Here is a 12,946-nt window from a genome sequence, read left to right as displayed (position 1 = left end):
TAATTTATAATAATAAAAAACACAATACTCTTACAAACCATTAAACTCTGTCTGTCATACCTTGGTCGGTTCTTGGACTGTTTGAGACATTCTTGGAAGCAGTCCTTGTCCTTCCAGAACTGGAGCACCCGTTCCTCCTCAGAGGGAAAGTGGATGGATTCAGGCACTGGTTCCACCATGGTGTCTACCGATCAAACAAGTCAATATAAACAACAAACCAATAGGAACCAGAGGATATGGCATTGTCATGTGTGTGAGCCTTGGATTGAAACAGCTGTAGTTTTTAATGCATTACGAGCAAAGTTGCAGACAAAACCCCTTGGGGATCAATAAAGTAAGTATCTATCTATCTATCTATCTATCTATCTATCTATCTAAAACAAACACCACATTTCCACTCAAGTCCACAAGTTCATCTTACTCACAAGTGTTTTGATTCAGTTACTCTAAAACGCAGACTTACAATGAAAAAGTAACTTTTCTGGATTGCTTTTGAGCAACGAATTATATTGATCTTATTCCTGAACTAAAACCAAAACAAAAAGATACCGGTGTTGCAGGTTGTACAACAACTAGACAATGCACGACCTGTCAAAGAAATGACGTAGCCTAAATTTTGTTAGCTAACGTTAACGTTAGTATGCTTTCTAACTTCAGCTAACATGAACTGATTAGCTGCGCGTCAAAGCAACTGTTGCTTACTAAAAGTGGAATGCGACTTTACACAGACGCTCTAAATAATTATGATTTCTAAGATGTTACTGAAAGTCGCAGGAAGATCTGTGTAATATTTTCAATACTACAATCTACTCACATGCTGGCTTCGCCGGTGAGCTGAAAGGGGAGGTGACAGGGAAATGATGCAACTGAAAGGAAAGCGTGAGCGGAACCGGAAATGTTACCCCTGTATTTAACCATAGATACCAAAGTGCACGACAGAGAATGTCGACTGCATCTATTTTTTACAGTCTATGATCTAGATAGATACATGCTTTATTGATCCCCAAGGGGAAATTCAAGGTCCCAGTAGCTTAAGACATCACACACAACAAGATAAAGAGGATGATTTAAAAAAAATAAAAAAATCCACATGACTAAAATGAACAGTAAAAGATACTAAAGATAGCCTTCTAAAACAAGGATTCACTTTCTGTACTGTATGAGGCGCTTGCAGTGACAGGGCAGGGATTGACACTGTGATTCAGTATGCAGTGGTAAGGTGCTCAATGAGGTGTATGTCATGGACCATGGTGGTAGTGCAAATAAGTCCAACAGTGCTACAGTGCATGGTTAAAGTCTAGCCTAGTCCAGCATTAAATATGGACAATAGGCTATAAGAGAAAAAATGTAAGCATAACAGTTATAGTATAATTATATGGACAATATAGAGAAAAATGTAAACATAGTAGCCTAATATAAGAATTATAGCAGCAGTGTAAGGAAGTTTGAAGTAGCCTACTAGGGTATCTAGCCATTGGTATGATGTTAGCGTTCTTTCAAACTAGAAGGGGGGCCTATGTGTCTAATTTGGGGGCTTGTCGGATTCGCATGTTAATTTTTGGAGAGTATTATATCTTTGTTCTAGGGGTTCTTAATAGTAAAAAAAAAAAATGTCTCCATTTTTTTGAAGGTTTTGAAGGACCCAAATCAAAGGTCAAATTCAGAAAAGGTCAAATTTGGTGTTTTGTCCATAAACCTCACATTGCTGGTATTATAGCATAGGGTTTGGTGCCAAAAAGCAAAGATATTCTACAAGGTAGTGTGCAAAAGTGGACCACATAAACAATACAACATTATAAAACATTTTTTCAGAGCACAAAGTGCAGAGATCTCTGTTAAATCAAGTTTAATAAACTTTTACATAGTACCAGCTGAAGTCTGTAAGGCCTTCCGAAGCCTATGTAAGTGTGAAGAAAAGAAAGGGTAAAGGATCAGCTAGACAAACAGAAAGGTGTGTGTGTGTGTATAAGAGAGAGAAAGAGAAAGAGAGACACTACCAGCATGGACGGATTATGAACTTTCTGATGTATTAAGGGCCCCCCACTAATTGTTGCAGGGGACATTTTTTAAATTTATTTGATGTGATTTCCTGTATTCTGGTGCATTTTGGGGATGGCCAATACTTTATTTCAATCAGATTCATAGCCTATGTGTTGATATTGAGGCAATGATTCCATGCAATGGCTTGGGCCCTCTGACTCCTTGGGCCTCTGGGTTTGGGCCCGGTAGGCCCGTGCAGTAATCCATCCCTGACTACCAGTGACAGTTGGCTGTTGATATCTGGCAGTGATAGAATTTAGAATATCGAATAACTTGAAGCACATAGTGCTCTGTTCTTCATGGTTGGTGATAGTGACCTTCTAGCCTTCTACATTTGAGCAAGCACACTTTCATAGTTCATGGTGGCACAGTCTAGTTTCTGAGGTGTCTTTCTGTTAGTCAGGTGATGGCACACATATTCTAAAAGAAACAGATTTTGGGCTATGTATCCAGTGGCAGATATGTGTGGACTGGTGAATGACCCATCACTAGAGACATATGCCAAATTTCTTGTTTTTGTCCATGAGAGAGTATGGAGATGGGTATCACAGATCAGCCAACGATTACATTGTTACAGTGCAGTTATTTTACAACAGAACAAAGCAGTTAGGCACAGGAACTGCTACAAATCCACCTGTAACAGAGCATCTGCAGCATGCTAAGATTCGCTACTACAAATCATGTGAAGCAGGCAGGACTCAGTGTCTTCAGAAATGACGCGGTAGACCATCTTCTGAACCTGCAGCAACACCTGCAACTGCATCAAGTCCATCTAGAGGGACACTTGTTCAGCAGCAGCTGCTGCCAGCATAGATAAGTGCTCCTTCTGTCAGAAGCAGACAAAAGAGCGTCTTCATGAGATGTCCTCTTTCAATGCAGGCGACCAACCAAGAACTATAAGTAATATTTTGAAGTCAATGACTTTTAACAGGTAGCCAGTGTAAAGATGCTAGAATGGGGGAAATATGTTCATATTTTTTTTGTGTGTGAGCAGCTGCATTTTGTATAAGCTGTAAGCTCTTTAGACAGGTATTATTACAGCCAGCATAATAGCATTGCAATAGCATTGCAATAGTCCATCCTTGAGATGACAAAACATTAATTTCTCGGCATCTGGTAAGGATAAGGACTTTCTTATCTTTGAAATGTTCCTTAAATGGTAAAATTAAGTTTTGGTGATCTGTTTTATGTGATTACTTAGTGCTAGGTCCTGGTCAATTATAACTCCTAGGTTTTTAACACTTGTGGATGAGGTCAGTGGAAGATCACCATATGTAGCCTGTGATGTGGATAGGATATCCCTCATCTTTTTAGAACCTAAAACCATGACTTCTGTTTTATCTGAGTTCAAAAGCAGGAAATTATTCGTCATCCATGTCTTTATATCTCTTATACATGTGTCTGGCTAACAGTGTTAATTCATCAGGTTTTATGGAGAGGTATAGTTATGCATCATCTGCTAAACAACAGGGGCCTCAGTACTGAGCCTTGAGGCACTCCACATTTTACCATAATCTGGGTAGATGGTTTATTATGGACCTGTACAAATTGACGGTTAGGAAGATATGATCTAAACCAGTGTTTTTCGACCTTTTTTGTGCCACGGCACACTTTTGACACTTAAAATGTCCCACGGCACACTAACACAGTAATCCTGTGTGAAGAAAAAATAAACATACCATAGCCTAAAATTTCAAATAATACACAGATATGGCCTTATTATGGCTTCTATGCAAGACCTGCTCAATATAACAAGCGCCCTCTGTTTCATTTGTAGGTGACTATATCTAATTTAATTGTTGTTTTGAACTGGATATGTGATGATTCTGTGAATACTGGATATGGGGCCCCCGTTGTACAATGCCTGCATACCACAAATAGTGCAATCATACAATCAATGAGAGTATGTGGTTATAAATTCTTTGATGCAACAGTTGCTTTTCTGGACCAGTGAGTGACATTTGGGTAATTTTCTGCGGCACACCTGATGATCTCTCACGGCACACTAGTGTGCCCCGGCACAGTGGTTGAAAAACACTGATCTAAACCAAGCGAGTGCTGAGTCTTTGATGCCTTCAAATTTTCAAGCCTAAGTAGTATGTCATTGTCTATGGTGTCAAATGCAGCGCTGAGGTCCAGGAAGACCAGTATCGATACAAGGCTAGGTTTTTTGAGGGAGGGCTTAATAACAGATGTCTTAAACGACTGCGGTACATGCCCTGATAGCATTGAATTATTTATAATCTAGAGCAAAACATTATCCAGGAAGGGGAGAGCAGTCTTAAGAAGGCGAGTAGGAATAAGGTTTAGTAGACTAGTTGTAGTAGTAGACTAGTAGATTTTGATGAGGAAATTGTGGAGGTGAGATCTAATATGTTGTGTATATGTAAATGAATTAAATGTTGTTTGAGGTCTCATCTGTGATTCTGTGATTTTGCTATCTTTCAGCAATGGAGTATGTGTATTTGGTGAAACTGATTGGTTATTGATCTTATCTCTAATTGTTTGACATACAATCATAATACTGACATACAATCATAATGTTAAAAATAAGAAAATAACTGTTGTGATTTAGGCGAAATATATGGTGTTAATTATAGTGAAATATACAAATTCACAGAAATAGGGTTAAAACAGGTAAAAAAAAATGGAGACATCATTTTTCTCCATGTTCAATGACCTCTAAAGACAGTCCAACCACTCTCCAAAAATTAACATTTCAATCCCACAGAAACCACATAGGCCCCCTGACTAAACAGCTCAAATGACCAATGAAGTGTGTCAAAATGCAAAACTTTCCTGTTGACCAGCAGAGGTCATACTTTCACTCCATTTCTGTACACTTGCACTTTCTGTCCAAGCAAATGTTTCAGATCATCTAACCAATTTCCTATAAAAGGTGGGACTGCCTAATAGATTAAACCATAGCAATCTTACAGCCTATCTTTTGGGACAACCTACTAAAGAAGTTAGCTATGCCTTAGATACTGCAGTAGGCCCATGGGAACACTAGAAGGATAATGCAGCGGTATTACAGAACGTCATAGAAATATTATACAAGTTTACTATAAACATCTGGCTACAGGCCCTTGATTTTATGAGGTTAAAGTCCTATAAAAAAGGAATGGCTGATTAATGAGAAACATAAATAATCAGCTTTAACTGATGCACAGGCTACATGTGTAGGCCTATGATCCAGATTTGGATGATCTTTATTATTCCTTAATGTGATCAATGCTCAACTTGTGCATTCGTGTCACATTGGGGTCTTATTGACGTGTGGATTATCCTCAGTGTCCAATTTCCATTCCAATTTCCCTTTTTATTTTTTTCCCCTGAATGATCTATATATATATACAGACAAACATTGACAGGATCTGTCACTACCTTCCATGTCCCACCAAGATTATGAAAAAGGAGTGAAGGGAATCTCAGACAATTTAGGGGTCCATATTTGGAGGTAGGACCCACCCCCAGTTGTTAGGCTAGATTATAAAACCCACTTTTGCCAGTCCTTTTCTTTATAAAGTCTTTCCACCTGTGGAATAAAGTAAGGGTTGAACTTTAAACAAGCCATCTCTGAAACACCATGGACAACATCTACAAGGCAGCGGTACGTAAGCCTTTCTTTCCACTACAACAGATCAGCGTGCAAAGTAAACTTTAAATGTAAATTATGTTAAATTAAAAAATCCGCCATGGGCTCCAGTATTTTTTATCATCAAAACAGCAATATGTAAATGAAATCATTTTTAAGAGGAGAAGTTATACATTTCATAAAATATTTTCTCTAATAGGAAATTATTATTTCATCATCAAGAACAACCAAGAAAAAAAGACAGATAGCTTAATCCTTAATGTAATATAATGAATTTTGATCAAATGTTGACTGCAGAATTAAGCATAGATTTCCCCTTCTTTAAACCACATTTAAGGTCATTTAATTTAGCAATGTTATAATCCTCCAGAAGGTATAATACAAGTAGATGACATCAAGAAGGGGAATAGATTTGATCCATAGCATTTTTAGATTAACTAGTGCTGGGCCAGTGATTGTCCAAGAGTGAGGGGTTTCAATTGAACTCTATAGCAGCCAGTGAGAGGTGAGTAGCAGAGGAGTTAGATGTGCCCTCTTTGACTGAAAAAAACCTAAATGTGAGACTAAATGGGTAATGACTGACTCCATTTTTCTGTACTTTATTGAAACACATCTGGAAGCAATTTGGGTTACTATAATGTGCTATACTAAAAGCATATCATAGCTCAAAGTAATAATTGTTTGCTTCATGTGTATATCCTTATACAATTTGTGTCTCAGGAAAGCTTTACAGATGAATGAGATGATAAAATTAATTCATCTCTCCTGTACAGGTTGAACAACTTACAGAGGAGCAAAAAAATGGTACATGTCTATGTTCTTCTATTCGATCTTTGTTTGTGTATAAGATATTGTAAAACACTGGCCTTCAAGCTGAGTTGCTTTGACCATTAAATGTTAAAAATGAACAATGAATGGTACATGTCTATATGCTATGTAATTCTATTAAGTCTTTGTGTAAAGAGATATTGTAAAACACTCAGTGTTAGTGCACATACCTCCAGTAATGTGTAACCACAGAAAATAATCTTGTTGCTCCTGTGAGAAACAACTCGTGCATTTAACCCCAAATACCCAGGGCCCTGGGCATACATCAGTCATGTAAATGAAAACTGGACCATTGAGAGACAGTGTGCCCCACCTCACATGGTGCATGTGCTATTTCTGTTCAATAAACAACAAATCATCATGAGATAGCGCGTGTCTATTCAGCTGCTACTAACAATAATGAGGCAATGATTTTTACTTTGCATAGATGTTACCACATTCTGGGACTACACCCCACACTATGCATGTAAAACACTGTTCAAATATTCAACATAGGAACAAATAAATAAGGGAAGTTTTAATTGATCAAATGTATAGATGTCTATATGTATTATACAAGAAGTAACTGGTACATACGTACTTGAGTAACGACTTGGAACCAGTTGCCTTCCTTGTTTCCTCGAAAGCAAAAGATGTATTCTTTCATCTGGCTGCTATCTGTATGACAATACAGAGTTCAAGGCTGCCTTTGACATATTTGTGCAAGATGCTGAAGATGGCTGCATTAGCACAAAGGAGCTTGGTAAAGTGATGAGGATGCTGGGTCAGAACCCCACACCAGAGGAACTCCAAGAGATTATTGACGAGGTGGATGAGGATGGTAATGTTGGCATCTACTGTATACTGCTGTCTCACTTACATGTCAACAATTCTTGTGATGCAGTTCTACATGTGCAATTATTCAAACAGCATGTACACATGACATGTATGAGCAATGTGCTTTTCAGATAATATGAATGGCATTACTTTAAATGGAACTAGCTCTGGGTTGGAAACTTAGTTTGTTCACCCAAGATCATTATTTTGCTGTACATGTATATTAGCCTGCTCTGTATAATCCAGATCAACCACAGGCATTTGCCTATTAAGTCACTAGTTTTTCCTGTGTTGGGTGACACTTCTCAGGAAGTGGCACAGTGGACTTTGATGAGTTCCTGGTTATGATGGTGAGGTGCATGAAGGACGACAGCAAAAACAGGTCTGAAGAGGAGCTTGCAGACATTTTCAGAATGTTTGACAAGTGAGTTACATTTGTTACTCCATCCACCTGTTGTGTGTGATTCCCTTAATAAAGTAATAGCCTAACTAATCAAATTATTTTAAACGAATGCTGTCCAACAGAAATGCAGATGGATATATTGATTTGGAGGAGTTGAAGATGATGCTGGAAGCCACTGGGGAGGCCGTCACAGAGGACGACATAGAAGAATTGATGAAAGATGGAGACAGGAACAATGATGGGAAAATTGATTATGATGGTAAGATACTGATTGGAATAGACAGTCCAATAGCAGCCCATTGATTGTATATTTGAATATATTTGATAAACTGGTTAAAAACAAGCATAATTGACTGTTGTGATTGTATTTCTGAATGATGTTTGTTAGAGCATTTCTACGACCATCATCTAAGAACAATATATTTTCTCCCTCAGAATTCCTGGAATTCATGAAAGGAGTGGAGTAAACCCAGTAGATCAAGACTGTGTAAATTGAATTGCTTTGAGTATTTGATTAAGTCTCACAACAGCAATCACTGTAATGCAAATTTCATGTTCACCCAAACAAACAAATGGTAATGTGCTCTGGTTTGTAATGTTGTATGCTAGAATATATATTTTTTGTTTTAGATGCAGCCTTGTCCCAACCTCACATGCATGGGGAAATACTGAAGTTGCCAGATGTCTTTGCAAACCATCAGATGCGTGTTGTACAATGCGTGTTGTTAAGGCAATAGACATTTCAGCTTTTAGCAACACACATCACTATTTTATTTTCTTATTTTCACCGCAAGACCATACCAATGTCAATGTTATGGAACACAATAAAATACTGAAATGTTTCACAAGCTACACTATCCCTTTTTGCAACCACCACACCATGGGATGTTTTAAACAGCTACATTTCAAAACAACATTTAAATTCACCAAAGAGGATTTCTAAGGGGCAGCAACAGGCTTGAGACTCTGACCTCCCAATGCACTGCAGAGGAACCTCATCTGTCTGTCACTACCTCATCTGTGCTTAGTACAGCTGTCAAACAGTTGTTTAGGAAAAAAGGCCAACGACAAGACTTGGAGTCATGCATGGGTCATGACAGAAATTAAAATGACCCACACATACCAAAGGCAGTGTCTCTAGTGAGATTGTGTAAGACAATTGGCTCATCATGACCTGTATTTAAACTTTCTACAAATGTTCCAAGGAAGTCTGCTTAAAATAGTTCCACTGTAAAGTTAATGGCATATTGTGCAGGTTTTTACTTCATTCTTTTAACGATATGCTTAACTGATGTGCCTCACTCTGATGGTACATAGGTAAATGAGGGAATGATGAAACATGGCTTTTGACCAGACTTTTACCTGCACGAAAAACAAGGACAATTTAATTTTGAGGTGGAGAATTTTGAACTTGAACTAGATAACTGGTGTGTTTTGACAATATATTTATATTGTCAGAACACACCAATAAGCTACCTCTATTAGTGTCCATCTGTTGCATTTTAGCTACTTGGCTCTTAAACATTCAAAGAATGGCTTACTGTTGTTTTAACATGCACGTGTCATGCATCATCACTCTCCATCAAATGCAGTTGCAGACATGTCTGAATGTTATAAGACACTTGGCCTTGGCTCAGTTGCTTTCATACTCCTCATACATGTTAAAAATGAACAATGAATGGTACATGTCTATGCTATGTTCTTCTATTAAGTCTTTGTGTAGAGATATTGTAAAACTCTCAAGTGTTGCTAGTGCACATACCTCTAGTAATGTGTAATCACAGGAAATAACCTTGTTGCTCCTGTGAGAAACAACTCGTGCATATAACCCCAAATATCCAGGGCCATGAGCATAAATCAGTCATGAAAATGAAAACTGGACCATTGAGAGATTGTGTGCCCCACTGTGCTATTTCTGCTCAATGAACAAATCGTGAGACAGTGTGTCTATTAAGCTGCTACTAACAATGAGGTAATAAATTCACTTTGCATTAGATGTTGCACATTTTCAAAAGTTCTGCAGTCCTGACAACAGGAATGCTATTAGACCAATGATTCAAGGTGATTCATTGCCACTTGCAGCAGCCATATTGTGAAGGTTGTTAATGCCTCTGAAGGAAAGTTCAGTAATACTGGAGAAAGTGTTGATATTTGAATTCAATAGCCGAACTAATATACCCCCCTTCAGTGCTCCACGGGTGAGTATCAGTCGGTAAAAGGAGCCTGCAATATTTTTTTCCAGTGTGCATGCATACTTCTATTGGCTTGACATTTACCGAGTGTGGCAAAGTATATTGGCTTATAATATTACTTTAAGATCACCACAGTAAAGCAATAGCCATAGAGCTCTACAACGTTTTAACTCAGGACCTCGCTACTGGGAAAGTACGAGAAGGAGCTCAGGTCTGCGCTAGTGAATAGCGCTTCAACATTTAACCCTGTTGAACTCCACTATTCATGGGTTTCATCAGGTCCCTTTCCACAGGTGTATAAAATCAAGCACCTTAATTATCAATGCAGACTGCATGGTGCTTGATTAATACACCTGTGGAAAGGGACCTGATGAAATCCATGAATATTCAACTGACCATGTCAACCAAAATAAATGCAGTGGCAAAAAAGGACTTCTCCAGGATGTCAAGAATCCGTAAAGAATTGATTACCACATCAAGGTAAACTAACAAGAGGCCAATGGATTCCCATTGCACAATATTTGAGAACAGACACCAGAATTAGTTTGAGGATTACAGGCACACCCAAGACTTTAATGTAAAATGAAAGTAGCAGTGAACCTTTTCAAAAATGCAGTTCAGCTGGTCATAATGCTTCACAGAAACTACATGAATCTGCATGGGAAAAAAAAAAAACCCTCATGTTCCATTCACACTAATAATGAGTTGTTGACAGTGTCCTTAACAAACCATGGCTTTATTGTTGTGGTAGTACACAGTCCATTAGGAAAGATGGTATATGTGGTGCCTCTGGAATATCTCTTGCTGTTTTATTTCTTGGCAATGGCCTGCGCCCCCTTCTTGTTGTGTTTCTTGGCAAAACGCATGTTCCTCAAGAACTTAGGGCAAACCTGCAGGAAAAGACAAAGGCAGTGAAAACCAGACCCTGCAGTACCAATATCAAAGACTACAAGCCATGGGGGACTCATGTCGAAAGGACTTCATGTCCTGACAAATAAAATCCTTTAAGTAGATCTTATAGAATCTGCTGAGGTTGGCACTGCATTAATGCAATGATTATCAAGACTGATTAGCTGTCCATGTCAGAGTTAGGCAAGGATCACATCGACCATGTCTGAAAACACATCTGACTGTTCATCTACGCTTTAGTGATTGACAGTATGGTCATCCAAACTCAGGGGAAACAGAACCAGAGATAAGATGACCGCATGCATCAGAAGCAGCAATCAACAGACAATATCAACTGCCATGTCAGTGCTTAATCCACAAGCACACTCAACAATAATACAAGAGCTATGAAGCCTTAGCTGCAGAGAAATGACTAAAAAGGCAGCACTGCTAAACCTCAGGACTAGGTGTCAACTGATTGTCTGGTCATTAGGCCAGGGTCAGTATTTGCAAATGTATCAATCTTCAGTATATTTTTATGTTTACCCATACTTCCACAAAATTCCCTTTTGAGAACCATTTTCTCATACCTGCTGCAGGAAACAATGATGGCATACCCCATTATTTCAGTAAAGGGTCACTAGGCTCAAATCATGCCCTAAACCAAAATACACTTTAACTGAAAACAGCAATTGCTGCTGTTCCATTGATTGCCATTCAGGGCTCCAGACTCACTTCAGACTCCATTGACCCAAATGTAGGTGCACCCAAATAGTCACACATCGACCAAGGATATATGGATGCAATTCATTTTGTTAGAAATATCTGATTGAAAACTGTTTAAGTACTATGGGTGTGAGTGCGGTTGGTAAAGGACACACACGCGAGCACTTTAGTCAAAAAGTTGGGAGTCAGTAATAGATACACATGAACATAGAAGTTAAAACAGTTGAAATCACAGTAAGACATTGCACAAAACAGTAACAAGCATGGTCGACTTGAACACGCCTACCAAAACAGGTAACTTTAATCCAACAACATGAAAGTGTAGCCTACACTTCCACTAACCAGCAAGCTTACATCTTCAGCAAAAACTATTAATTTCAACTTACCCCCTTCAAAGACTCGTAACGGTTGGACTTTGGCTTCTTGATGCCATTTCTGTGCCATTTGCGAGCTGAAGATTAAGAATATTACAAGACTTCAAAACACAGGGGAAGCTGAATTGATGTTCACAACATGAGCTTGCACCAAGCTACACTAATGTTAGGCTAGCTGTCTAGCGTCAACGTTAGTTGTCCAACATCGACCTCAGTTTTACCACATTAATTACGGTGGTTTATAAGGTATTACAATGAACACAGTGGAACTACTTACACTGGTTGTGGGTGGTATGATTCTTTGACTTTGCCATTTCGGTAGCTGATTCTGTTAGAAAGAAAGGGAGGGAGAAGATGCAAATAGCCAGCGAACGTTAGCCAACCATACCAACATCCACAAATGCCCTTACATTTAACATTAACCACTTACTCCGACACACCAGAAAGCTACGAATAGAATGCATTGTGGTGTTAATTGTGATAACATTGTGCGATAAATTGGTTTCAAGAAAATTCGTAGTTAGGTAGCACAAAAGGGACACTAACGTTACAGAACTGAAATCTGTGATGAGTAGAAATTAGCTTATAATTTTGAAGTGATACTACAAGAGAGTTGTAACATAAAGACAAATCTATATAGCACACTAATGGTTATTAATTTCTTTAGAACAACAGCTTGAAATAAAGCTTGAAAGATGTAAGATTGCTTTAGATTCAGAAAACATGTTGTGAGAAAAATCTAATACCTGCCACACGTAGGGGTTCTGCACCGGAAGAGGACACACGATGGAATTGTGGGAAATATGAAAGAACCGAAGTAGCAGGCCTGGAACTCCACAATAAAACCAATGCTGCCCCCTATGTGGGCAAAAAACATCTAATGGCCTCCTTACATGGGCAGTATTTCAATTATATGTATTTAAAATACGTATTTATTTATACGATCCCCTCCGAACATGTGTAAAGTTGAAAAAAATGAAAAGAGAAGTCAATTGTGGGAGCCAAAATGGTCAACTTTATCACCCTTCTGTAGGGACAACATGGGGTGTAAACCCAATTTGTTTGTTTATGTCAATTTTTG

The 12,946-nt window shown here is 38.4% G+C and overlaps 3 protein-coding genes across 6 annotated transcripts in view; 1 reads left to right on the top strand and 2 right to left on the bottom strand.

Moving 5' to 3' along the window:
• Positions 1 to 866, bottom strand: part of iars1 (isoleucyl-tRNA synthetase 1) — a 55,980-nt gene extending 55,114 nt beyond the window's left edge. Inside the window, exons 1-2 of one of the 3 annotated variants that reach the window (XM_076268953.1) lie at positions 815 to 866; positions 61 to 184 (exon numbers count right to left, since the gene is read on the bottom strand). In XM_076268953.1, coding sequence (XP_076125068.1) covers positions 61 to 179 — 119 coding nt within the window. In that variant the 5' untranslated portion in view covers positions 180 to 184; positions 815 to 866. The other 2 variants (XM_076268954.1, XM_076268955.1) reach the window with 2 other exon arrangements.
• Positions 192 to 8,208, top strand: LOC143104708 (troponin C, slow skeletal and cardiac muscles-like). Of its 2 annotated transcripts, XM_076268957.1 has the most exons (6): positions 192 to 334; positions 6,412 to 6,442; positions 7,140 to 7,286; positions 7,592 to 7,706; positions 7,808 to 7,944; positions 8,121 to 8,208. In XM_076268957.1, the coding sequence occupies exons 1-6, from the start codon at positions 287 to 289 to the stop codon at positions 8,150 to 8,152; spliced, it is 510 nt and encodes a 169-aa protein (XP_076125072.1). In that variant the 5' UTR covers positions 192 to 286; the 3' UTR covers positions 8,153 to 8,208. The 2 variants fall into 2 exon arrangements, with proteins under 2 accessions (XP_076125072.1, XP_076125071.1); XM_076268956.1 differs by having other exon boundaries at positions 7,808 to 8,162.
• Positions 8,209 to 10,594: 2,386 nt separating this feature from the next.
• On the bottom strand, positions 10,595 to 12,683 carry rpl29 (ribosomal protein L29). Its single transcript, XM_076268453.1, has 4 exons — positions 12,612 to 12,683; positions 12,143 to 12,193; positions 11,878 to 11,942; positions 10,595 to 10,767 (listed from the first exon to the last, which is right to left on the bottom strand). Exons 2-4 carry the CDS (start codon positions 12,177 to 12,179, stop codon positions 10,687 to 10,689), a joined length of 183 nt encoding a protein of 60 aa, XP_076124568.1. The 5' UTR covers positions 12,180 to 12,193; positions 12,612 to 12,683; the 3' UTR covers positions 10,595 to 10,686.
• Positions 12,684 to 12,946: the final 263 nt, after the last annotated feature.

This window comes from Alosa pseudoharengus, unplaced genomic scaffold (assembly GCF_046254945.1).
Source record: "Alosa pseudoharengus isolate Yale_2024_CS ecotype anadromous, Long Island Sound unplaced genomic scaffold, YU_APseudo_1.1 YU_APseudo_1.1_scf_5, whole genome shotgun sequence".
Taxonomy (NCBI): domain Eukaryota; kingdom Metazoa; phylum Chordata; class Actinopteri; order Clupeiformes; family Clupeidae; genus Alosa; species Alosa pseudoharengus.
This window is presented reverse-complemented; position numbering and strand designations above follow the sequence as displayed.